At 45.9% G+C, this 27,056-nt stretch overlaps 1 protein-coding gene across 9 annotated transcripts in view; it reads left to right on the top strand.

Annotated features, from left to right (window-relative positions):
• The window catches only part of PDE3A (phosphodiesterase 3A), a 296,763-nt gene extending 280,342 nt beyond the window's left edge, over positions 1–16,421 (top strand). For all 9 annotated transcript variants that reach the window (XM_044452149.1, XM_044452148.1, XM_044452155.1 and 6 more), the window contains 2 exons: positions 1,733–1,973; positions 5,624–16,421. In XM_044452149.1, the coding sequence (XP_044308084.1) occupies positions 1,733–1,973; positions 5,624–5,862 (480 nt within the window). In that variant the 3' untranslated portion in view covers positions 5,863–16,421. The remainder of the gene's footprint in view (positions 1–1,732; positions 1,974–5,623) is intronic.
• Positions 16,422–27,056: the final 10,635 nt, after the last annotated feature.

Here is a 27,056-nt window from a genome sequence, read left to right as displayed (position 1 = left end):
ATATTTCAGTTGGGAATGCTCAGGCATTTCTCATGGATAGGTAACAGATTCTTTGCAATCCTTGCTTATTTATTAGATTTGCATCCTGCTTTCCAGACAAAGGTAACCCCCAAAGCAGTTTCCAGCTATTAGCAACCCGTTACAAAGATGCCTACGGATTAACGGAGGACCCAGTGTGATAACAGCAGTTACTTCTTCCTAGAGTGCATAGTTGAACCGTGGACCTTCCTGCCACAAGATGTGGTGGTGGGCACTAGTTTTGTTTTGCAAAGGAACTAGACATATTCATGGAAATGTCTGTCAGTGGCTGCTAGCCATGATGGCTGTATCGCCTACTCTCAGAGGCCTCATGCATGTGGAAAGATGTAACAAAGTAGGTGAGGAATCTGTGTGGGAAATGAAAATCCATGCATTTCCTCAGTTTGGCCTACCAGATTCCAGTTTTCACTGAATGCACTGGTGCCAGCTAGGTGCAGTGCAGGTTGAACCTGCTTGCATACTTCTTTCAGACTGCCAAGAGAGTTTTTGCAAACTGGAACCAGGAGTGCTCATGACTAGTGCTGTTTGTCCAGATGGTGCTGAGCCACATGTTTGTCAGGTGCTGTTTTGTGCAAAGCCCAGCCATTTTTCCAGAAAAGAACACCTCAAAAGATATGATTTGGCACAATTTGTGTAAACGGCACTTAGGCCTGTAGTTTCTTGGGGGCTGATTTTGAGCGATAACGGCAGAACATGTGACTTGGCCCTATTTGTGCAAATAATACAAGTTGTATTAAAGTCACATGCTTTCCCAGTGCAAGTTTGTGAGAATCCTTTGGGAAGTTTGAAAAACGTACGCAAATAGCAGTCCATGTTACAGATACAAAATACTAAACTTCGCTCACTTCCAAGCAAATTGGAAGTGGGACAAGAAATCCGATGTACTCAGATGAGCCAACGTGGGGGAAAAAAATCATACAAAGAACTTTTAAAAGTCCAAAACTAAAAAAAGCTTGCTAAAATAAGGAGTGGTAGTCAACTTTGCTACACAGCAAGTTCTAATGAGCTTTTGCCCATGTAATCCTTCAGTCGCATAATGGAACCAGCTCTTACTAGGGCAATAGGCAAAAGCAGTGTTTTGCCCCCAAAATCCAGTGATGCTGCTGAATTTTGACAGCACATTGCCACTAACGAGTGCTGGCTACAATGCATGAGGATTGGACTATAATGGTACAGTACGATTAGTGCTAGTGTACAGGCGGAGTTGGATACTACCCAAGGTTTTCAGCAGGCGCCAAGTAAACCACAGTGTAGGCGCCAGAAAAGCATTCCACAGCAAGGGTGCCACCACTGAAAAGTCCCTTTCCTTGGTGGCAACTACCTTCACCTCATTTGGAGGGGCAGGTTGTAGACAGGCCTGTCCAGGGTGGCGGGTGTGGCTGGGACAATTTGCCCTGGACTCTGTAAAGCAGTGGGTGGGTCGCCTCTGCCCTGCCCCTGCCTCATTACCCACTCACTTTTTGCACAGTCGTGAGTCCTTGGAGGAGGCATCCTTGCTGGAAGGATGGCTTGTGAAGAAGAGCTTAAGATCTGGGCTGCCGAAGATGGAAGGTGACGATCCCTCCGGCAAACTAGTCCCGCATCATTTAGGGCTTCAGTGGAAAGGTTAATCCCAGCACTTGGAATCGTTCCTGGAAACGGACAGGCTAGCAGTACAGATGAGAGTATAATACAGTTTCTCTTGATTTTGCAGGGGGACGAAGAAGCCAGTTTGGGCCTCCCGATCAGCCCCTTCATGGATCGTTCTGCTCCTCAGTTGGCAAACCTCCAGGAATCATTCATCACGCACATCGTGGGGCCCCTGTGTAATTCCTACGACTCGGCAGGGCTGATGCCGGGGAAGTGGATTGAAGATAGTGATGAGTCTGGGGATACAGACGAACAGGATGGCGAAGACTCAGCAGACATGGACACCTGTGAAAACCCCGAATCAAGTATGCTGTGCGCACTTGCGTTCTTTCAAAGTTAGCAGGATGAATAGGGCGATCATTTGTTTGTTTGTTTATTCAGTCATTTGTGTTCAGAACTGCTGATGGGCCCTTTCTTTCTTTCCCACACGCCGCTCAAGCTGCTACATGCCCCAAAGGGATAAACATCTGGGCACATACAATTCAGGTGGGGGTTTTAATCAGGAAAACAGTGCAAGGCCAAGGTCTAAAAAATTATGATTTGTGCAAATGAGCAAATCCTAGAGCCATCTGGATTCCAGGCGCTTATTTGTGCAAATTTCATGTGGTTTTTAAAAATGTACAAATCACAGTCCATCTTGGAGATGGAAGTTTGCTCTCACACACACACCCTGCCCCAATTCAGCTCACCTCCGATTCTTGGGTTGGAACAAGGCAGGAATTAGGGCAAACCCAAGTGAGCTGTCAGCTCCCCCTCTGACTACAGAGCTGTCTAACCCTGTTGTAGTACATCCATTGCCATGGGGCCTGGCAAAGGACAGGATGACAAGCACGCACAGCTTCCAGGAGCACAGCTGCTCCTGCCTGGTTTGTAAGGGTGCTGAGCCTCTGCACCGTACCCTCCATGAGCAGGGACCAGACCACCTTCCTTCAGTTCCTCTGTCTTGTTGATGCGTCTTCCATTTGCTACTCTCCCTTGGTTAACGATGCATGTGAAAAACAGATAACTGCAGTTCAAAATGGACTTCGTGGCCTCCTGCCTCAGTGTCCATGGATATTTATTTATTTATTTATTTATTAAAATATTTTTATGCCACCCCATTCGCTGAAGCCTCGGGGCGGCTTACAACAAGTAAGTTAAATAACATTTTAAAATATATACATTCAAATAAATTACAAATATACAATATAAAATAAGCCGCCCTGGCCAGAAAAATTCAATAATATTAACATTTAAAATGCTGCTTGAATAAAAAGGTCTTCGCCTAGCGCCGAAAAACAAATAACGACGGCGCCAGGCGGACCTCTCTGGGGAGCGCATTCCATAGGTTGGGCACCACCGCTGAGAAAGCCCTCCTCCGAGTAGCCACCCTCCTAATTTCTTTCACGGAGGGCTCCCAGAGAAGGGCCTCTCCCGCCGATCTCAGGGGGCGGCTGGGCATATATGGATGTAAGTGCTCCTTCAGGTAACCGCACACGCTGCCCAGAATTGTTAGCTGGGTAAGAAGCTGGTCTCTGGAGAGCGGCTCACCACTGCACCAGGGAGCTGGGAGACCCGGGTTCTAGTCCTCGCTCTGCCTTAAGCTCACTGGGTGACTTTGGGCCAGGTTCTGACTCCTCAGCCTACCTTGCCAAGCAGGGCACTGCCAGGGCAAATTAGAGGACTGTCTGTGCCACCATGAAAGCAAGAGGGGGGAAAGGAGAGAGAGAATTTTAATAATAAACAAATCCTAGCAATGTGTACTAATAAAGTATCAGTGTGGCACCTCCAAAAGACAATAAGAAAACAGGGTCCGTCCCTGGTTGTCAGGCACTGCAGTCGCATCATGAGTCTCTCATTTCTGGACACCCCCGGAGGACCATGCAGCCCAAATGCAGCGCATGCATACACAGTGGTTACCCCGATGCAGCTTGTGGTGCTTTTCAGCCACATGTCAAGCTGTGATCAGTGCTCTAATGACCTCTCAGGAGAATGGCAGGTTTGGGGAGGGGGCATCTCCCAGGAGACCAGGGAGAGAATGTTCTGTCATGAAGTGCTAGTGTGGAATAGAGATTTCTTCTGATTAAACCTGAAGGGTTCCTACGGGGAACTGAAATCTTTCTAATGAAGGATTGAGCTGGATTTGAACTGTGCCACAGTGAAAAGCCCTTTGTTTGCAGTTGAAAAGCTTGAAGGACTAAACATTTTGGCTCTCGGCACACACTTACTTTAGGCACCTGGAAATGCTAATCTGTGCAACAAATTTCTTGGGGACAAAACATTCTTCTGCATCACTTTCTCCATCCCCCCCCCCCCCCCCCCCCCCTCTTCATTAAAACTTCTGAAGAGGGTTATCGTTCCCGTTAGCAGGTGCTGGCTAAGAATGGGACGTGAGAGAAGCTGGAAGGGGGCAGAATTTAAGTGACTTCTTCAGTACCTGCCGCATCCGCTTAGCACATTGGGGGCTCCACGGGGGCAGGGGGGTGACTTTGGGCCAGTCACAGGCCCTCAGCCTCACTTACCTCACGGGGTTGTTGCTGCAGGGATAATGCTGCAGGGAAGGAGGAAAACTTACACTGTCACAGGTTTCTTGCAAGAGGGAAAAAAGCAAGTTTTCCTTCTAACAAGGAATGGTAGCTTTGGATTATGAAATGGCAACCTCACTCAGACTCGCCTTAGCATCGCAGAACGTCGCCTGTGTTTTGGTTTCGACCTGTGTCTGGGCTGTTCCTCTTCTAAGTGCAGATGGGGAGTTGTCTACGTGAGCGCAAAAGCCAACCAACCAACAGCAAAATCCTGACACAGGGAAAATCCGCCTAGAATGTGGCTAGGACCGTTTCTCCCACTTCCAGTGTTCCGTTTGCAGGATTGAACCCTCTCCGACGTTTGAGCCCCCAGGGATGCTGCTCACAAACGTTGGAAGACGCATCGTACTGAAGCAGACCAGTGGTTAATGGACGGCTGGGACCCTGTCATTCCCCAACCTGGTGCCTTCCGGATGTTCTGGACGACAGCTCCCGCCATTCCTGACCTTTGTCATGCTGTTAGGGGCTGTTGGGAGTAGAAGCCCAACACATGCCTGAGGTGCATGTCATGCTCTCCCTCCGTGTGCCTGGAAGAATGGGCGCTCCCTCTGGAGGCCAGTCCAAGCAATGGCCCCATTTCGCGATGCTTCTTCTTCAGACCATGAGGGTGGGAGGGGGCCATGCTAAGGGAGCAGCCATTCCCATACATATCTCCATGTGGAACAGCCCCATAAGAAGATGTATTTATTTATTTAAAACTTTTCTAGCCTGTCCCACTACCGAAGTCTCAGGATGGTTTAACGCTACAAAGTGCTGAAAATAAAACACAGCGACCTAAAAATTCAACTAACAATAAAACCCCAATTAAATAATCAGGTCTTAAAACACTGGGAAAATAAAAAGGTTTTGGCCCGGCTCCGAAATGAATAAAGTGATGGCAACAGGCGAACCTCTCCGGGGAGCCAATTCCACAATTGGGGTGCCACTGCGGAAAAGGCCCTTCTCCAGGGAGTCCCCTCCTAATCTCCTTCAGGGAGGGCACCTGGAGAAGGGCGTCTGCCCCAGATCTTAAGGGGTGGGCAGGCACATATGGGAAGAGACGCTCGTTCCAGTAACCAGGCTCTAAGCTGTGTGCCACTGGTCCAAGAACTGTCCAGACCATAGTGTACCTCCTCCCTAATTCATTTGCACCTGAAAGCCTTAAAAGTCTTTTGCAGTGGGCAGTTGACCCCTTCAGCTTGGATTGTCCCCATCAGAAGACGCAGCTGCACCATTCCTGAAAGAGAGAACTCTTAGCATGACCCAAAACTGCTCCTTTTCCAGTGGGGTGATGCAGACCTGTAGCATGTTTCACTCGGAAGTTAGCCCTGCTGGGTCTTTAAACCTTGCTCCGTGGTACCTGTCCGTAGGATTGCAGGTTTCACGCGTCCCTTTGCTTGTGGGATTTACAGGAAAGAAGAGGAGGAAAATCTACTGCCAGATCACTCAGCACCTGCTTGAGAACCATCAAATGTGGAAGAAAGTCATTGAGGAGGAGGAGCGGCGAGCTGGGACAGAAAAGCAAGCTCCGGAGCAGCCGGCCATGTTGCACCAACCCTCTGAACAAATCGAGGCCATTAAAGAGGAAGAGGAGGAAAAAGGGAAGCTCAAAGGGGAAGAGGACAGCACAGCCTTGGAAACGAACCAGTGACAATGGTAGAATTTTGAGCAGTATTTGAAGACATGAATGACTTGCATACCAGTTCCTTTTTACACGGCAGCACAACATTTAGACACAACACTGTAGAAATACGGGATAATAATGCACCTACAGCTGTTTAGGTTCTTTGTTTCTCTCTTCATTTTTTTTAACAGTGAGGTAACATTGTTTAAGCTCTTCTGCTCAAAGAAGCTTTCACACTGCAGCACCGACTTTTACAGACTTTCATATGGGTGGGGAATTATAAATATATATAAATATATATAATTTTATATATATATATATTATAAAATATTAGCCTGGGTTTATCAGCTGCGTTATTTCATTTTTCCCCCCAGTGATGATCTATTATGGTAACTGTGACATTAAAAGAAGTGAGAGGAATTTATAAATTTGAAGAACGTTCACAGTGGAGTGAGTAAGGGTATCTTGTCCCTCAGATAGTCTCGCTAATACACTGATGGTGTCAGCATGCAGCACAGGGGAAACCCTGAGCAAAGGGACATGATCCTGCATGGGAAGCTGGTTGTGGCACGAGCGTAAAGTCCAACCCCAGGATCCTGGGAAGGTGCCCTCCATGCAGGGAGCTCACGTGCCTGTGAACACGGTCGAACCGTTTCTTCTCTCGGTCTAGGAAAGCCCATGTTGAACACTTGCGTTTTCCCTTCCACACAACTATGTAGAATGCACAGAAATAGGAGCAAGGGCAGCTCTCTGTAACGAAAGCCTCGCATTTCTTGTGCAGGGTCCTTTAGCTGGATGGTAGGCCTTGGCTGTTATTTCTGAAGAAGTGAATAGGTCGGACCATGATACAAGCTGTGTTCACACTGTCGCACCAGCTCCTTTCCCCCCTTTACTTTCACCTCTGCAAGTACCACCAGACACTTGGAATTAGTTGAAATGAGGAGGTTCCTTTCCCTGGATTGCATCCTTTCCTAACAACCACAGACTTCACATACTCTGTGGGCTCATGGAAGAAGACCTGTGTCAACTAGTCTCCCTTGAATGCCAAGCTGCAACTTGGGATGGGATTCTTTAAATTGAAATGTGTAGAAGTGCCATAAAACTTGGCAGCTGCTAATCTAGATCAGTGGCTTTCAAACGTTCTTCTCTCCGGGAACCACCTCCATTGTTGTATTTGCTACAGCCTCTTCGGGTATTCCAGAGGATTCTGGGCTACACAGAGGATTTTTGCAAAAAGACTAGCTGGGGATCACCCAAAGAGCACTGGGGTGCACTCAAGTTGCACCCTAGAATGTGTCCCCAGCACTTTCCTAGAGATTGCAGGAGAATTTTGTTAGTAGTGGGTGAACTGGATTTGGGAAAGCCGTTCATGAGCTCCCTGCTGAGGAACCCTGGGCAGATTTCCAAGAAACCCGTGTATCTGCAGAATTACAGTTGGACAGCCAGTGATCTAGATTGGCAAATTCAATTTCTAACACATGTGGGGAGCATCTGCACAAAATAGGAAAAATGAGTATGGTAGAACTGTCGTTCCATTGCTTTTTCAAGCCAGGAATTCATCGCGATCTTTCTGTACGAGGAAGGGTATTTGCCATGTAGCATTTGATGTGCATTCAAAATGTTGTATACAAAAGTAATTCCAATTTGATTTTTCCACATGCTTATGCTTGCAGGACTACAGTGACCTGACAAGTGGCAAGAAATATGCCACACACACACACACACACACCCTGAGCCTCTTCAGGAAGCATGTGTGCCCATGAAGAAAATAGCATGCCTTTAAGAACTGAACACACAATTTCGCTCTCTCCCTTTTCTTCTCATTTGGTGGGTGTCTGCTAACTCTGATGGGGGAAGATTTTGTTTTTAAAAGGAGATTTCAGTCTTGGCTTTTCAGTATGGCAGTATGGGAGATGTGGCTCACCCAGGTGTTGGAAATCAAAAGATAGCTACCTTTTGCAATGCTTGAACTGACAACTGCCGCTCAGGGGTGGCCACTGCACAGACCACCTTAGACCCTGCAGAGGGCCTTGCTGGTCCCGTCACGGAGCCTTCCTCCGAGCTACCGCCCCCCATTGGATTCCCACTCCTTTGGGGCAGAAGAGTCCAAATTTGTTCAGCAGCCGGGTCAGAGTGCGGCGCTGCTGGGAAACAAGACACCCCCCTCCCCGAATGGCACGTTTCTCATTTGAATCACAGGGAAGGCGGCCGCCGTGTCACTTCTGCAGTGGACACGAGCCTGAGCAACCACTAAATGCCATTTTCTAGCAGTGAGGAAGCCCCTGATGAGCGGCAGGACACTGTGCAGGCTCATGCTGAAATTTGGTCTTGCCGTTTGGAGACCTGTTCCACCCAGAGGCCATGTTTTCAGCAGAGCCTGGAATTTCTCTGATTTTAGCCTGCTTTTTAAACTCTTTTCAGAGGATGGATTTTATTTATCTGTATGTAAATATCAGGGCACTTCTGGGGGTCTTGTAGATAACAAGGGAGGGGTGAGATGTTTTTGTAAAAATATTTTTTTTAAAAAAGGAAAGAAACCTTTTTTATAAAAAGCGGCCATTCCCACATTTGACAAAATGAGATCCTGCATCATTGCCAGAAAGTCTTTGTAAAGTCTTTTCCATTCTGTGGCAGGATTGGCATTATCCTTCGGTACACAAGTTAAGGATTTTCCGAGGGAGGCTGACAGCATCCAGTGCTGGATGTTAATTGCTGCCTAGGTGAGTTTCAATAGTAGTTCGATCTGGAGGGAAGCCTGCTTTCAGAACTGCTACGGAGATACCATGTGAAAGCACTCGCCTTCCTCACTCTGCCATCCACAGTCTTTTTATGCAACAAGAACCTGGCATAGGATTGACCCCACGGCTCTGGGCCTCTAGAGCGCTGCTTTCAGAACAGTTTCTGCACATCTTTGGCTTGTCTGATTGTCCTAGTCTTCTCCGTGGTGTCACCATATCACAGTCGGCAGGTTTGCTAGCATCAGCCATCAATATCCACCTTAAGGATTTACCAAGCGCAAAGTATTTCAGCACTGGTCTCTGGTCATTGAATTCTAGGCTTCTTGACTTCCTTCCCCTAAGAAAAGCTCAAAGGTGAGTGAGGGAGAGCTTCTGGCTAGACTGATAATCTGGTCTCCCTCACATACTCTTCCCATTACTCAGTAATGTCTCTGGAGTCTTGAAAGAGCAAACTGAGTTCCTGAGAACAGCCTTTTAGACCTTGTTGCCTCTTCATGAGTTACGTGTTTCAAGGGCACATCTGTTTTTTTCTTGAAGGGGGCGGCTTGCAGTGGTGGTCCCAAAATAGGAACCACCTGTAGCAGATAGGCAACCTTGGTTCATCACTGAAGCTGCATTTGTTGGCAACCCAGGTTGGCCCATGTGCAATGCATGGAGCAGACCTTAGTTCAAAGTGGAAGTCTGTGATACGGGACCATGGCTGAAGCAGGTCAGGATGACTCCTTTCCAAGAATGCTTCATGTTTCTGCTTTTCTCTAGGCTCTCTTCCTCCTTTGGAGATTTGAACTTAGACTCAGTTTGACAGTATTTTATCAGCTAAGTGATGCTGTGGAAGTCACAGAATTCTGTGCCTACCACAGCATGCACTAGTGGGAAATACTGGTTTTTCTTTCCTTTGTTCTTGCTTGCAGTATAGGGTCTCTTTCCTTACAGGGATGCGTGTGTTCTTTTATCCCTCTGCTCAAGGACTAGAAAAAGGTTTCGTCCAGCTCTTTCTTGCAATGGAAAATAGATTAGCGATGCAGCTCAGACGTCGGAGACACTTTTCGGTCATGCACCAAATGTAGGCATCTAGGGATGTGTGACATTTCCTCTTCTGCTCTCAAGACATGCAAGCATGCCCTTGGAACGGGTCATGAGACGAGCAGTGAGCCAATGTTCACAGATCCTTTCCACCTTGAGCATTTGTCATTCGTCCACCCATTCATGCCTCTTGTGCTCCCCACCCTCTGGATTTGGAGCCAGATTTCTGGCAACTCAGAGCTCCTATATGGAGAAAAGTGCCAAAATCCCCATGTCTGCTGAGGGTTTGATGAAGGAGGGGTGTTTATATAAATACAGGGGATGTGCTGAGCTTCTACAGCTGCTAATTCTTGAAAAAGAAAAGTATCATTCACAAAAATTACTAACTTCCCAAAATATGGGAAAGAGAGACTAAACAAAGCGACTTGTAGCCAAAGGGATATTCCTCGCAGCTGTTTCTTCTGAAGCATGAACAACAGAGTTCGATTCCAGCTCATGCAGCTCATTTTTTCCTTTTTAAATTTTCTTTTGCATAAACGTTCCTGTGTTACATCGAATGCATCTCTACTTGTGTCCGGACCTCTTCACCATTGTTTGATAGGGTCCAAAAGACATGGCAAACCTTGTCTATCAGTATGATTTCTGCTGCAATTTGCACAGCAGAGCACAGCAATTTGCATTTTAAAAAGTTCTCAGAAGTCGCCCTCTGTTAGAAATCTCCCCATACTCAAAAAGGAAAAAAAGATTCCCTGCACGTTTTTGCATGGGAAGATGCTTCAAACGCACAGTGCAAATCTGCAAAATTTTGTTCATAAGCTGATGTGAGTAGAGTCACTATGGAAGCCAAGGGGAGAATCAAAGATTTCTTCTATTGTCTTCTGTTGTGACTGGTCTCTCTAAGAGGGCTGTATTTGTCCTTAATTTGCCAAGCTGCTTTCCTTAATGTTAATGCGATGTTTGTAGCATTTCTTGACATTCCTTCTTGGCTTGTGAGTTCAATAGCTAAACACAGTCCTGTATGAGGAAATGACATCTGTTATTGGTATGAAAGGTGGAGAAGGAGATAGTGATAGTGAAGTCAAAACAGGCCAGATGTTGGACAGCCATAATGGGTTAATTTCCAGCTGTAAAGTATTGGCAGAACTCAGAAAGGAACGCATGAAGACGCGAGCTCTGCATTGGAGGCATTGTCCCGCACTCTATTCCACAGCTAGTCTCCTGTCATTGTTTCAAGATGTGATGGGAAAGTCTCATGCAAAGTGCCGTTTGGGCCTAGCAATCACGTGATAGCTTGGCTGGTGTTGACGGGAGGAATAGTTAACAGCGATGCTGGTATGCCAGTCCAAAATTAACCTTAGTCTCATGTTGGTCCATCTGGATTTCTGCTTCCTCCTCATGCCAGTGGAGAGCATCCAGGGTGCCTGTGTTGTCACTGTGTGTATGGCGTTCTAGAGGGAACTTTGGTCTGTTCCAGCGTGGTTTGTCTTACGTTGTTGTGTTCTTGTGTCCAGTTCTCTCATGGCAGGAAGTAAAGAGAGGGTGTTTATGAGGCATGGAATGATGCAGTTTCTACACACAGACTCGAATCTTTAGCTCGAAAGTGTGGTGGATTGTTCAGTAACCTCCTCTTAAAGTATCCGTTTCAGGATAAGGTTTAATCCCTTGGAAAATATTTTTATGACACACTTAGGGGATTTTGGGAAGCAGGGCTGGCTGCAAGGAATGTAGCTGCCTTCATCAAGAGCCAGCGGAGTCTGCCCCGAACGGTGGACGTTCCAAAGGGAGAGTTTGCGATATAAAGTGCAGCTAGGGACCGAACAGAAACAATTAAGCCATTTTTGGCCCTGAGGGGCCAAGTTCCTTGGGCTTCCCCCAGCTGGCAGACTGGTCCAAGTGCAATCAGCCTTGACACTGACGGAGTGCTAAGCCTTGATTGCTGAATGGGAAATATGAGAAAAGCGGGGACAGGCAGAATTGCTGTATTTAGGGTGTCAAAATCATTTCTGCTCCACACAGGATTTAAGTGTTAACTCTCAGCCGAGTTCTTAACTTTATGAACTGCATGTGAGCCTTTGTTACAACTTAGGCAGGTAATTACTTGGAGGCAGTCTAAAATTGAGCAAGCTTTTTTATGTCACTAGAGATGCACAATTAGAGAAATTTCAGCCGAGATGGGAGGAATCATTCCCTTGAATCAATGGAGCAACACCTTCAGGGAACATTAGTAATGGATTCACACCACCACACACAGGGAAGAAAGTCATGAAAAACAGCAAGGGTTGTGTTTTCCTCCCTCGCCCACTACTGATTCTAGCCTGGTGCCAAAATATTAAATTTTCTATCTGCAACTTTCTATGTGTTAAACTTTCATTCTAGGAGCTGATGTGCACTTTTAGCAGAATAAGGGGGTAGATGTGCTAGTGTTCCACATATTTACAAATTTCTCCCTTAGCTGCTGAACGAAGTGGTACAGTCACCTCCTTTTGATGATGATGAGTAGATCAGCTCCCAGTAAGGTCTCAGCATGATTCAGCTGCTCTTTTAAAAGATGCAATTATACTACACGGAGAGGAAACAACAGCAGAGAAAGCTATTGTAGATTACTTTCCTGAGTGACTTTAGGAGTTCAAGACCTATTGCTTATTTGTCAAAGAACATTTAATAAAGCTCTATCCATAAATAGCTGGTAATTAATATGAAATGTCTTAGTTATTCAGTAGAAGAACCAGCCAAAATGCAAAAAAGGATTTAATTTATCAGCATTGATGCCTTCTACAGCAAAACAGCTGTGAACTGGGGTTTGGACCAAGAAATTTATAAGAAGCAAAGTCCCTTTGAATACACGTCCTCTTGGCAAATCATAGGAAGCAGGAAAACTGCCATTCTGGACTAATGGTCTTGGGTTATGTTGAAGAAAACCAGCTCATGCATCCATTGACGTGATGCAAGAAAGACCTTGGTGTCATTCTCTATATAGGCCGTCCTGCAGGCTCCAGCAGGTACTGCTCTGCTCCTCAGACAGTTCTGCAGAGAAATGCCTTGGTGGTTAAGAAGTCTCCATGGCCATCACTATTTAGCAATCATGGCAAGGGAACTAGTATGTATTTGAGGGTCTTTGTGTATGGCTTTAGACCGTTGTTTTCAAGCTGTGCTCCACACACATGTGGGCCTTTTCAAGAAGAAAATGGACCAGCATCTAAGAAGCATTGTGTGTTCACCACTACCCGACTTCCGCTACAGTGCATTAGCACAAGAAGGAGTTGGGTCCATTCTGGATCATACTCTCAGTTCATGTGGGGAGCTGACAGGCAGGGGCCAGGTCCCTCAAGATCGGATAGCATGTTCTAGAACATGGCCCAGAATCTTCAGAGATGTGACAGCAGACCTGGGTTGCATCTTCCCTCTATCTCGTTTTATTACAGCATATTGAGTTGGCTCTAAGCGCTCTGTGTGTGAGTGTGTGCGTGTGTGAAGTACTAGATTTTATCCTCTTCCCCAATTCTTTTTACACATCGTGAAACAGCAAAAGGGCAAATAGAAAAATTAGCTCTGTGCATGCACAACATGTGAGAGCTGAGCCATCTTCTCCATCTGGGATACATAACTTCTTTTCTGTCGGTGGCTGGCACTTTGGCATTCCAGCAGTGGAAGAAACTGAAGCGAGGAGTGGCTGGGGACAGAGCTTTGCCTCCCATTTTTCTTTCCCCTTTCTAGTATTTCTCCTCCCCGCACGCACCTTTTTGTGATACTTCCTTGCTCCCAACAGATTGCTAGGAAAAAGATAAATTGCTCTCACGAGGGGACTGAATTGATCTCTTACAGAGATGGTTTAAATTAGGCCAAGATTAGAATCTAATTTTTCCCAATCTGTATGTGAAACCTATAAATAAGAGCAGCTTTTTTCTGCACAGGATGTTTTTTTTAAATGTTCATCCATCTTTGCCAGTTAAGATCAGGGTGACATTCACAATTTTGAGCAATGCCCTTAGGACAGGAGTACTGACTAGTTTTCCAAGTCTAAACCTAATTTTCTTTAGTTGAAGTATGCAGACGTTCAAAGTCTTTCATTGCCATTCATTTAAGCTCATCTTGTGTGCTTCTTTATCAACACTTTTACAAATACATTTCAGGGCAGTTTTGAGAAGTTTCTTCAAAATAATTTCATCCTCCAATCCAGAGTTTCATGTGTGCAGAAGAATCTCAGCAGGCAAGAATTTCTCTGCTCATTTCTATGACCTCACCTGATCAACATGTGAGTTGTCACTGGATGTTGGAGAACTCAATGCATTCAGATTTTTGTGACTCGAACTTGCAAATTCCAGAGTGGACCGATCTTTTGCAAGCCGCACTGATTCTGCAGATATGTGAGCCAGTTGCATTTTTGTTTGTTTTACTTTTGCGGGGGAGGGGGTTTTGCATGAAGACATTAGTGCACATGGACATTCAGAAATGAACAAAGCTGTCTTACAAAAATTCCAGTACTGCCAGTCCACAGAGCACTAGACACACGATGTCCAACAACCCCCAAAACCCAGACTGAATGGATTCAGCCTACGTGTCCCTAACCAATGAGAAAGGAAAGGCGTACCATCTGCACGTGGGGGGCAGGTGGTATGCATGTCCATAAGCCATTTCCAGATCAGGCCATATATAAGCAATCACAGTGTAGTATATTCTGCATTTAGACCGAAATCTCAAGAGTCTGCTTCATTTGCACCTCTGGTTATCAGTGTTAGTAGATCCACTGCTAGTGTTCTTGCTTTCAGCTCTGGTCTTGAGACTGGCTTTCTGTCCCCTGTTGTAGGAGAAGTGAGTCACTGGCCTTCGGTGCACTGTCAGCTTTTTAACACTGTTCTCTTTTTTAATTGAACGGAGACATTACGGAAGGATGCGTGCCAAAAGGAGGCAGCGCATGGCCGCACCCGTCTCCCAGGATGCATCCCACCTCCTGGCTGGCAACCGGAAGGCTCACATAACTACTACTCAGGGAGGCCGCTGTGGCTCACGCGTTCCCCAGCTGCAAATCCCTACAACACCTACCCTGTTCTGCCCTGCACGGGCCCCCTTGCAGTATCCGTGATCCCCCAGCTTTGCACACACATATTCATGTGCAGCATCTTCACAAGATTATACTCTACGTCTGTGTTCAAGCTAAGACACGGGCTTGCACATCGTCACATTTTTCTGCAACAATGTCAGGTGGTGGTCAGTTCAAGTGGAAAGGCCAAGGTGGAAAATATTTAGACCAGCCACACCTTTTAAGGTGAAGATGCAATCGACTTGTGCACCTTGTGAACCAAATCCTGATAGTCCTCTGCAAGCGTAGCTTTCACATCTCAGCCACTGGAAGGTTTTGCCATAAGAAGGCTTTTCTTGCCCCTGCCTCTTACTTTTCTTCCCAGCAGACAGGTTTGCTTCCAGACGTGCAAAGCAGAGAGTGCCTCTTCAAAGCTGCACCTTCTGATGGTGTGCGAGCACTTTGCTAGTCTATTGGAGCATCCACAGTCGTTATTTTTTTCATGCTTCCCATTGGCAATGACCCCTTTGACAGAGCTGCATCTTTATTTCCCTTGCTGAGATCCCTTTTGCAGAACGTGTATCTTCTTTCCTGCACATTTCTTGTAAAGCAATTTTGAGTGGGGTGATCTAGTTAGCCGCTCATTCCCATTGGAAATCGGAAGATTGCTAGCACTGTATGGAGGGAAGAGGCAAGGGGCAGCTCTGCACTTCTCCTGCCTGCAGATACTTAGATGGGCACTTGTGCCATCTCAGGGCTCGGCCTTGGAGCAGGCGGGAAGGAGCGTGAGGCACCTGATCTTCCCACTCCCTTCCCTGCTACAAAACACCATTTCCAAGGTCGCTCTTGTGACCTCGGAGCCACAGCCCGTCTGGTTCTTTCTGCACCCTCTGTGAAGGAGCAAGTTTCCAGTGTTGGAGCTCAGACTCTGAAGTCTCCCGTTGGCCATCTCGGTAGCCGCTAGCAGTCAAAGCATTGTATTCTAAGATTTGTCCTCTTTAACAAATCAGGAAAAAATGGGCATGATCCCGCTAGAGTTAAGCACTGCCAAGATCAATTTTCAGTGGGTGAAATTTCAACCAGTGTTTACCTGTGGGGAAGGGGGAAAGAGCTGGAGTGCAATGTGCCGGAGACACGTCGAACAAAGCATTCATGACCAGTTCCTCACCGAGTCTCCTGTTGAAATCGAAGGTGAGCCCATCTCTGACTGGCTCGTGGCCAAGGGAGACCCCCCTGCCAACCAAAGTATCAATGTGGAAAAGTGCCACCTCCCCTTCAGTATTTGTACATGTTCATTTTTAACACGGTGTTCTTTTCACTAAGGACGACATGCATTAATTTATAGTTATATATATTGTCAATATTGTTGTAACCGACTTTTTTTTAAGAGCAGAGAACTTCAAGAACAAGGCCTTTTATTTGTAGGTGATGATCTTTGACGGACGGACCGAAATCCTTTTTCCTTCACTGATATCTTGCACTTAGCCCTGCAGCAATACTTAATATATTTCCCTTCACATGTATTTGTTAAGTGATTTTTAGGTAATGGCTGATAAATGTTTTGTACAAAATAGATTCTGTACAGGGAAAAAGAGAAATCTTTTAGATAAACATTATTTATTTTTACTGTTTTGTAAGTTAGACACTATAATGAAGCTCTTTTTTGCCAGAGTTACTGGAAGTGCCTCTTGGTATAATGTATAATAGTAAATATGGATTCAGAATTATTCGAAATAACTTGTCACAAAATGAACAAGGTGGATGTTGCAATGTGAAGAAAAACTTAAATATAATTCTGTGGTATCGTAGTCATTGCTCGCCTTTTTCCTTCAATCACTGAGTCGCGTTCTCTGATTTTATTTTTTCCTGCAGAAAAAAATTAATGCCCGAGAGGTCATCTTAGTTCAGATGCCCCACTGAGGGAAGGAAAACAGGTCCATCCTTGGAGAGAGAGATCTAGCCTCTGATGTCCTCTCCCAGATCTGGCAGAACTCTCTGTAATCCTTCCTTCTCCAGTACCAAAGCTCTGACATCAGTAGAGGAAAAAAGGAGGCTGCATGACGAGGAAAGTTGCACATGAATTGCAGGAGAATTTGGTTCTGTGGAATCCAAACCTTCCTGATCTCCAGGCATGCTCTTGAGGTGAAGGGGCAGCGGATGGATACCAGACTGTGGGTCAGAACGAGAGGGATGCACTCCAGCAAAGCAAGAACAAACCAGAGTGGTGGGGAGGAAACCCCATCGTGGCTTCTCTGCCCTGCTGGCCTGAGGCTTGCCAGCGTTGTTCGTTTCACATCAGTCATCAGACAGTAGAGACAGCTGGTCTCTGCTGCACCCTTTCCACCGATTCTGGCAGGAGGAAGCAGGAGCAAATGGCTTCCACTTGTTCTCCCTCTTCCTCTAAAAGAAAGAAAAGGTTGCTGCACCACTCCCCCACCCTGGAACTGCCACTTCCCCTTGCCAGACGTTCCATTTCAATAATTTTGAGTCTACTCCAAATTATTATTTATTTATTATCATTTATTAAAACATTTTTATGCCGCCCCATTCGCCGAAGCCTCGGGGCGGCTTACAAATTCTGCCTGCTTTTCCTGCCTTTGCATCCTTTTAAAGATAAGTTATTCCTACAGTGTGTATGGACATGCTTGTCTTGCTTGTGGACAGCAAACCGAACCTTTAGTTTGTGTGAGATTTTTGTTGATGGCCCATCTGCAGATTGTGCCATGCTAGAAAATTAACCAGCCGAGACAAAGATTCGTAAAGGAGCCTTTCTAGAGTGTTTGAACAGGGCTTACGGAATTATCCCAACAGTTCAAAACCCTTTAAAGGCCCTCCTAGGATGAATGAAGATACGTTTTCCATTATAAAGGGGAAGAAAAATTACTGCCATTTAAAAATAAGCTCCCGTGGCTTATTTTGCAGTATCCCCTTCCATAGGCAGTGATTTTCTTCTTCAGATGCACAAATTAGATTGAGAAGTTGATATTTATGCATAACCCCGGTTTGAAATACAATGGAGCATAAACCAGGTTAACAAGGTGCAGAACTAAGACGTACAATGCAAAATACTCTTGGATTCATTTGCTTTCTGTATATAGCAGTAAGGTGATACACATCTAAGTGGGAACCTAAGAGAAAAAGAGAGTGAGATTAATTATCTTGACTTACCTTTCAAGGCATTTCATTCTGTAAGATGTTCCTGTACAGAGGAGTGGGCCACTCAGTTTGATAACATTAAGGACCACACACGGGTAAGCTTTGGTGGCTAGCCGAGAAAGCCAAATGATCCCAGAGAGAAGGTCCCTGTTCCACATGGGATCATTCCAGGAGAAGAAATGGCCACCATCATCTTGGGTTGAATGGAGGATGGATCCAAAGGGAATTTGGTGCACTTTGCACAAGAGGAGCAAGATTCAAGGGAAGGCTGAAAGGATAGCTTTTAAAAAGCACCGAGAAAAAATATGCTTTTGGCTTCTTTTTAGAGGCACAGAATCCCCTGATAAAAGATGCTCACTGTGGAATAGCCGGAGGTGGCTTTATTCATACGAGTGAAGATCTCCACTCCTCCGGCATTCCTACGCTGTGTAATGTTTAAAGTTTAAAAAAAAGAAATTCGGCAACGATAGGAATTTCATTCTTTCATATCTGGAAGGCACCAAGTTGGTGACGGCTGATATAGAGTGAAGTCTGAAGGGGGTCTTTAAATGCCTTCAGCTGAGTACTCTAAAGCATCCTTGAAAACAGAAACCATCACTGATTAAGCCAACTTCTAACTACTTGAAGGCCGCGGATGGAACAGACAGGGCCACTGGGAGTTCGGCAGTAGACCCCACTCGCCACCCCCGCTTTTACCCCTTGCGTGTTCACATACGCTGCAGAGCAATGCACATGTGCCTCCTCTGACTCTTAGGCAATTGGCCGTGTTGCAACCTGGAACGAATCAGGTTGGACTGGCATCTTTCCCACCAGGTGTACAGAAGAGAGTTGGCACTGTGATGCTACAAAGGGTTTGTTTGTTTGTTTGTTTTTTGGTGGCACAAAAGATAAGTAAACAAAAAGAAACTGGCATCTGTTGGTTGCATATGTTATCGCCACCCGAGTAAATATGTGCACTTTCTGTGAGTCTTCATGCTCCTAACATAGTCAAAGAAGTCTCTGTTGTTGCTTTAATCCTCCGCCGATTCCGAGCCTTTGCCTTCCTGGCACCATCATCACAGCTTCAAGAAATTCTCTTGTACGTCCCTTGGTACTATGAACATCCTTCGCTGTACAGGACCGTTTCGCCTCTCAGCCCATCAAAGAGCTCCCAGTGCAGCCACACGGTCTTTTAAGGCACTCAGAGATGTAAAAAGTCCAAATACCCAGGAGGAAGAGCTGCCTATGGATAGACTAGGCAGATGAGCCCCAAAATAATCAATTCAAGCTGTGACAACCCAGATGCAGGCTAGATATCAGGAAAAGTTTCCTGACTGTCAGAGCAATGCAACAGTGGAACCAGCTGCCTGGAGATGTTCTGGGCTCTCCCACACTGGAGACACTCAAAGAGAAATTGGGCAGCCATCTGAGTGGGATGGTGTAACGTGGTGTCCTGCAACAGCAGCGGGTTGGACTTGAGGGCCTTCTTGGCCCTTTCCAGCTCTGCTATTCTATGATTCTATTACCAGCTCCTAGGTTGCCGAAGACAGAAGAAAACCCATCTCTCCTACTCACGATCTATTTATTGCATTTTTATTCTGTCTTTTGTGCAAGAGGGTGTATCTGGTGCCCTTCTATTTTATCCTACCCAAATCCCTGTGAAAGAGGTTAGGCTAAGAGATGGTGACAAGACCAGCAAGTTCATGGCTGTCCTGAACTTGGACTCCTCGGCCTAAATGTGGCCACTGCACTGTACTGCCTCCTGGGTACCTTCTCCTTTGAAGTTACAACTCTAAGTCAACTGAGGTTGCACTAGTTTCAATTCAGTTTTACCAGAAGTTGCCCAGTTTGCTTTTCCCAGAATGGAGCACACTTCCAACCACCATCTGGAGTTAAAGTCTGCACATTTCTGAGTTTGCAATGTGATTTGCAGAGTTTTTAAAAAATGCATGGACCTTTCATATCAACTGTGCCTGAAATGCATACTTCCGATGAACGCGCACAAAGATCAATGGGAGATAAATGTTTATGTTTTCAAAACGGTGGCTAATGGATGCGCACATTTAGGGGAAAGTGCACAACATGCGCATACATTTTCAGGTGAATTAGGGGAGCACCTAATGTGAATTGGAATGAGTTTCGGGGCAGCTGCTAGTCAAGATGGCTAAATGCTACTCCAGAAGGTATACCTACACTTGCCAGTTCCTAGGAAAGCTGAGTGGGAAGGTGCAGGTTGCCCATTGTCAGCTCCACCATTTGGCAGAGTGAAGCAGCAGCCGCTGCTGGTGGACCACCAGCAGCGAGGGGGGTGTTGGAGGCCAGAGCTTCACGGGCCACGCAGACTGCCCCGCACTCCCTAAACTAGCTTGTTATCGTCAGGTATGGAGGATGCTGCCCCACAACCAGTGCCGAGCTGTGATCTACAGCCAGGTTGACTTCCATAAATGGTGCGGGGAGGACCCCTTTCTCCTGCAGCTCAGGCCACCAGGTGAACTCAGCGCTGGACGTGATGGACCTTTGCTTTTCTTAAGAACGCATGGGGTGGGGCTCCAAAAGCCTTGACAAACTCAGGTGCCACTGATTCACACAGCACTCTTAGACGCACTTACCAAGAACTGGCTTTATGGGCATCAGCTGGCATGACTTCCCCTGGCTGAGACCTTCTTCTGAGTGAAGGCATGAAGGGCTCCCCACTGTTGTTCTTTCCAGTGCCAGCGTATTTCCGACAAGGTAAGTGCAGCAACAGACTATGGATAATCTGGAGTAACCTTCTTCAGAACTTTCGTGGGAGGCTTTGGAAGTTGGGTGGGCGGCTGCCGATCAGTGCTGTGCTACTCAATGGCTGTGTGCTGGACTCTCGTCCAAGTGTTTCACTGGCTTCCATTTCAGTGGGTCTCTGCTGCATTCTGATGCACAGCAATAGCAGCCTTTTAGATGGCCCAGATGTTCCTCAGATGACCTCTCATGTATTCCATTTGGTTTGTGTACTTAAACAAGGTGTGACCCATCTTGAACCTAAGACTGTCTCCCGTGAAAAAAATAGAAGATCACGAAACAGCAGCAGCAATGCATCTCTTTAAAGCAAGAATTTTTAAAAAGACAGGAATCCCATCCGAAATAACACTGAAGCTAAGGACACAGCCCAATGCTCTTCATGCAGATGTGCAGAAGCCTCCAAAACTGCAGGCTTGCAAGCATCCAGTGGTGAGAACGAAGTGTGGCTTTGGGGTATTCCATCCAGAGGGTGATCCACCCACCTTCCCTCCTGTCCCCTGGCATGCCCAGTTGGCCTCTCCCAGGCCCAGCTGCATCCTCAGTGGGCAGAGGGCTGGTGGTCAGTCCTGTGGGCCCCAGCTCCAAAGTCTCCTGTAATCTGGGACTCTAAATAATTCTGTAACCCCAGTCAAATTTGGGTGGGCATAGGATGGTCCCCTAAATTAGTTAAACGTCAGGGTTATTCATCTCTTTTCATTCTGAAAGACTCATGCTGGTGCTGCAAATGTGCTAGGAGTCCATCCCGGACACAGGTCCAGCTTGCAGAGGCCCAGGGTTTGAGTTCAAGCCCAAGTGTTCATGGGGCGCTCACCAGGAATAGGGTTGTATGCACAGTGGACGCAGGGCCCCTTCCATGCCACTGAAGCAGCTACTCAGACAGCAGCTGCCCCTTACATAGAAGAACAATGGTTGCAGTGTGCTCAGTTGCGAGTCGTCCACCAGGAAACAGTTCCCGACCGCCGAGGAAGCTGCGTCCCTCTTCTGCACCAGCTAAAGCTGCCTTGTGGGGCACTGTTGTGATGTGGAAGAAGGTTTCCAGTTGGGCAGCCAGGACTCTGAGAGCATTCACAGACTTCCTTTCAGCTTGGCTCACTTTGGAAGAACCGGCTGAGCACAAGAGAATGCCCATGAATGCTTGGAGGGACGGATCTGGACAGGGATTGTCCCACCCTGTGATAACAGTGAAAAGAGTCTAACAACCTGTATAGTGGTTGTTTAGTTGCAAAGTCATGCCCAACCCATCATGACCCCATGGACAACATCCCTCCAGGCTCTCCTGTCCTCCGCCATCCCTCAGAATCCACCCAAGCTCACACCCACCGCCCCAGTGACCCCATCCAGCCACTTCAGCCTCTGCTGTCCCCTTCTCCTTTTGCCGTCAATTGTTCCCAGTGTCAGGGTCTTCTCCAGTGAGTCGTTCCTTCTCATTAGGTGGCCAAAGTATTTGAGCTTCATCTTCAGTATATGGCCTTCCAAAGAGCAGTCAGGGTTGATCTCCTCTAAGACTGACTGGTTGGATCTCCTTGCAGTCCAAGGGACTCACAGGAGTCTCCACCAGCACCACAATTCAAAGACCTCAATTCTTCAGCGCTCAGCCTTCCTTATGGTCCAACTCTCATAGCCATACATTACAACTGGGAAACCCATAGCTTTGACTATATGAATTTTTGTTGACAGGGTGATATCTCTGCCCTTAGTATGCTATCTAGATTTGCCATAGCTTTCCTCCCAAGAAGCAAGCATCTTTTAATTTCTTGGCTGCAGTCCCTATCTGCGGTGATTTTGGAGCCCAGGAAAATAAAATCTGTCACTACCTCGATTTCTTCCCCATCTATTTGCCAGGAAGTGATAGGACCAGATGCCATGATCTTAGTTTTCTTAATGTAACCTATATGGTAGTAAGGTTTAATTACTCCCATATTGCAGAGGGGAAGGAGGGCTGAGAGGGACTGACTTAAGTCCAATTACCTGGCTGAGTTTCCTGCTCACACTCTTATCTAAAAGGCTGTTATCCTATCCCATAAGAATTTCATTAGCACAGGGATGTATGAAAATTAGTTTTGGATCATGTTTAGACTCAGTTTGCATGTTTCAGGCCAGACAGACTCTGACATAATTTGCAATCAAAATCTGCACATTTCTGCTCTCATACCATTATCTGTGGACCAAAGAAATGGCCAACAGCATCTCAGAAATGCATACCTTTCTATTGAGCATGTTTCAAAAATGTACATAACTATGCTGTGATCATGGGAGAAGAATGCATATATTTCTGTGCAACTAATTTGTACATTTGGAAAAGTATGCCTGAAAAAACAGGTTGATTTTCTTGCAAAATGAACCAAAAATTGCCATCCACTATGGACTGCCAGATAAAATTCGAAAACTTTGGAAAGTTCAAGTTTTGTTGCTCACACATCTCTACTCATAATTTCTTACCAAGTCTCAAGATGCCAATCACCATCTTTTGAAAATTTCAACCCGTTTTACAATGCAAAGCAAAACAATTGCAGACCCTAATTTTGTTTCTCACAGGACAAAATCAAACAGCATTTTCTTGTGGCTTTCCTCTTCAATATCCCTTTTTCTATTCCTCCTTTTCCACCTTTTTTCTTCGTTTTTTTCCCCCAGTCTTAAGTAAGATTTGCTGGTGTTAAGTTAATCTTTTGCCAGCAAAGCTGTTACGATTTATATAACTTTATCACGACAGGTCGTAACAGAATGTCCTTTTCATGCAGGTGAATGTTTTTGTCCTCGTTGTGGCAGAGTCCATGCCTCCTTAGACCAAGAATATGTCTTCTTTGTTTGAGTGTAATGCTTAATGTAAGAATTAAGCAAGATCCTAGGGGAGATGATGGAAGGGTGGAGGGTCCTCAGGACAGTTCATATCCTGGCCTCTCCAGTCTTCTCCCTGCCCGCCCACCCAAATGCCCCCTTCCCCCTCTCGGAGGTTGCATTGTCAACCTCAGAGAGGCAGTGGGTAGCTTTCTTTCTGTGCTGGCCATGAGGGGAAAGGAGGCAGGTCATGGATTTCTCCCTCCAAGGTTTGAACACTGTCTCCAACCAGAGTAGAAATCCAACTGTGGGGACATGATATCTCTCTATAAGTGGAGCACATCAGACTATAAACATGGGGAAGAAGTGAAAAAATTGCTTTCCAGGGCACCTAAATTCTGCTCTTTCTACTGTGAGGTGGTAATGATTTTATTTTCCAGATCCTATAGTTTTAAAAGCCTGGCATATTTTAAATCTTGGTATCACTACTAGGTTTTTACCTTGGTTTATTGAAGTATTCTAAAATTTAAACGTTTTTTACTATTAAGGGTGCAACTCTGTGAACTCAATAGCTGTCACATTCATTCATTCATTCAAAACTTTTTAAGACCATCCCTACCGTAGCCTTGAGGCAGATTAACAATAAGACAAAATAGAATAAAGCAAAGCATCCTAGTCAAATTCTTAACCAATCAACAAAATCCATATTAAAAATGGCCAAACCTAAAAACATTGGGAAAATAAAAAAGGTTTTAGCCTGGCACCAAAAAGAATAAAGTGACGGCACCAGGTGAACCTCTCTGGGGAGCGAATTCCACAGTTGGGGCGCCACCACAGAGAAGGCCCTTCTCCGGGTAGTCACCCTCCTAATCTTCAAGGAGGGCTCCCAGAGAAGGGCCTCTGCCCCAGATCTTAAGGGACAGGCGGGCACATATGGAAGGAGACGCTCCTTCAGGTAATCAGGCCCTAAGCTGTGGATCAAGATGGCCATCTTTGGGAGCTTCAGTTCCAATCTCAGAAGCTCACTCCAAGGTGAGAACGGGGGCTCTAAAGTAAGTGTTCCCTCCTCCCACTCTCACAACAGGAGTGGCAAGAGTTGTGGGGACATAGCTCGGAGATCACAAGAGAAACCGCAAGGATGGGCTGTTGTGGGTGTTCCAAGAGGCAGGGAGGGAAGGAGAGCAGCTCTGCCATGATATGACTGGAGGTGCATCCACCTCCTCCTCCTCCTCCTCTTCTTTTCCAGGACAAAACTCTCAGCTGGCCAAAATCAGCCATCTAAGTGTTTTGCTGGGCAGGAGAAACACTGAAATTAAAACAAAGTTGGTTTTTTTTAAAGTAGACATTCTAAACTCTGTGACCCATGACACAAAATCCCCAGTGCTTGGGGTCATACATAAGAATGAAGCAGACTTTCATCCTGTTGTTCAACATAAACAGTCTGTAATTGCAGTAACGCAAGTACAGCCAACCCTTTGTCACAAAACCCTGCGCTCTAAATGGCGTTGTTGTTGGGATGGCTTTCATTCCAATGGCATCTATTCATCCTTCCTTCAAATTTTCCAGGAGACAAACGCCCTCCGTTTCCAAAACAGAAATGAATGAAGCCTGCAGTCTCTTCTTGGGAATTTTTTTTTCCCTCTTCCCTCCCCACCCCTCTTCCTTGCTTGTCATGACTTTTTCAAATATAAACTTATAAACAGGGACTATCTTGTTTCTTGATTGATTTTAAACTGTCCCTGAGTTATTATTGGATGGGGAATTGGATGAATACTCCAATCAATCAATCAATCAATCAATCAGATCTGTATCTACTGTGTGCTGTTGATCAGCAAGACATGAACATATATCTGATAACAACAAATTGATCCATCTCATTGACCCAAAATTATGCTGCTGAAATGAAGAATGCTCAGGAGAACCAGGAATGGATTTGTGTGAGCACTGTTCAGTTCTGGTACTCAAAGCAAATTCCTAGGCTCAATATTCTTTAATACTAGGGGTGTAATTCTTTGGCCTTCCAACATTGTCTGGGGGACCTTAGGATTTTTTGATTCCTTGGTGCAGGAATTTCAAAGGCCAAGCCCACCCCCTCAAGGAAAAAGTGGGTGGGGGGCCTGTTCAATAAAGGAACTTGGTTCTGGAGATGGCAAAGTCACCTGAGTGGGATGGTGTGACTTGGTGTTCTGCAACAAGAGAGGGTTGGACTCGATGGTCTTCTTGGCCCCTTCCGACTCTGCTATTCTATGACTCTATGAAAAGGGGACATGCCAGGTGGTGGGGAGAGGGGAACGCTGCAGCTGGGGCTTATCCTGGTTGCATGGGACAAGGCACGACAGCAGCCAGACCATCCCACATGCACCTTGGTCCATGCATGGGAAACACACAACTCTCCGTGCGTGTCGGCTCTTCTGCATGGTGCCGTCAGAGGGCACAGGATGGAACTCCAAATGTGTATTTCATACCAGGCTGTGGTTGCCAGTCGAGTAAAAGAGACCAAAGTGGATGCCCCAGCCCGAAGTCTGCAGTTCCAGAGCAGTGTTTGGCAAGATCCCACACCCTGCAGAGAATTCTGGGTCATATTCTTGTCCCTCTTCTACAGTTGGATGACAAATTAATGTGTTTCACAGTTTCATGCAAACCGATCACAAGCAATCCAAACCAGTAGAGAAATTCCACTGTTATGGGCCCAACCTTATGCACCCACGCCACAAGGCAGTGAGAATATCTCAATCAATGACGACACATAACATTTTCTATGTGCAGCTTATGCTCCACAACTGATCTTCTCTAATAGAAACAGAGCGAGTCAGAAGGGGTCTCCCAGGTCATCTAGTCTGACCCCCGGCTCTAGCCAGCTCCGCTCACGACATGCCCACCATGCAATGATCTTCTGCAATTACCTGCTCCAGAATTCTGCATGTTTTCTAGGATGGTGAACCCAGGGACAGTTTCTTGTTTTTCACTTTTGCTGTAGCCAATTTCTTGCTTTTCCAAACATACGTTCTCCCTTTTGTGGGAGAAAAAAGATCAGTGCAAAATTCTGTGTGCATTTGTATGCCCATTTTTCATTCTTATTTGCATGTTTATGTAATTTCCCTAATGTATCATTTTTGCAAGCAATTTTGATGAATAAAATATATCCCTCCATGTTCATTGCATCAAAATATGCATTTTTCATGTACTTTCCCCCTAACATATGCATTTTTCTACACCTTGCTTGACTGACAGACTGCATCGCAAAATTCAGGAAAGTGTGAATATTGGTGCAGAGGCATGCTGGGAGTTGTAGGCCTGTTCTCCGTCTAAGCAAACATAGGATTCCACCCTAAATGTGTTTACCAGGGTGGAGGGAAATCAGCATAAATGTATATTTATTAAAAGATGGATTTAAGTGATTAATGGATGGATGGATTCAGTTGGTATACCACCCAACTGACAAATGCCTCAGGGTAATTTACAAGTGCTTAAATGGCAATTCCATTTAACCGATAATCTTCTGTGGATCACTTTGACTGACTGACCCAGAGTCCTAGAATTATCAAGCATTTTGGTATCCGGACTCCAAACTAGAATGTTGTTTCTCTCTGGAAATCATGCAATTCTGGACATGAAGGCAAGCAGGGGTGCTTTTCCAGAGAGATATTTGCAAATTGCTAAACTTGTAATTGTGCTTGAAAAATGCATCCAAGGATGCACACGCAGAGAGAGTGAAGTGTACATTCCATCCCCTTCCAAAAGAATCCAGTTCCATGTCG

This window comes from Varanus komodoensis, unplaced genomic scaffold (genome assembly GCF_004798865.1).
Source record: "Varanus komodoensis strain SLA01 unplaced genomic scaffold, ASM479886v1 scaffold70, whole genome shotgun sequence".
In the NCBI taxonomy this organism is placed as follows: Eukaryota; Metazoa; Chordata; class Lepidosauria; order Squamata; family Varanidae; genus Varanus; species Varanus komodoensis.
Note: the sequence above shows the minus strand (reverse complement) of the source record. Positions and strands in the feature narration are given on the sequence as shown.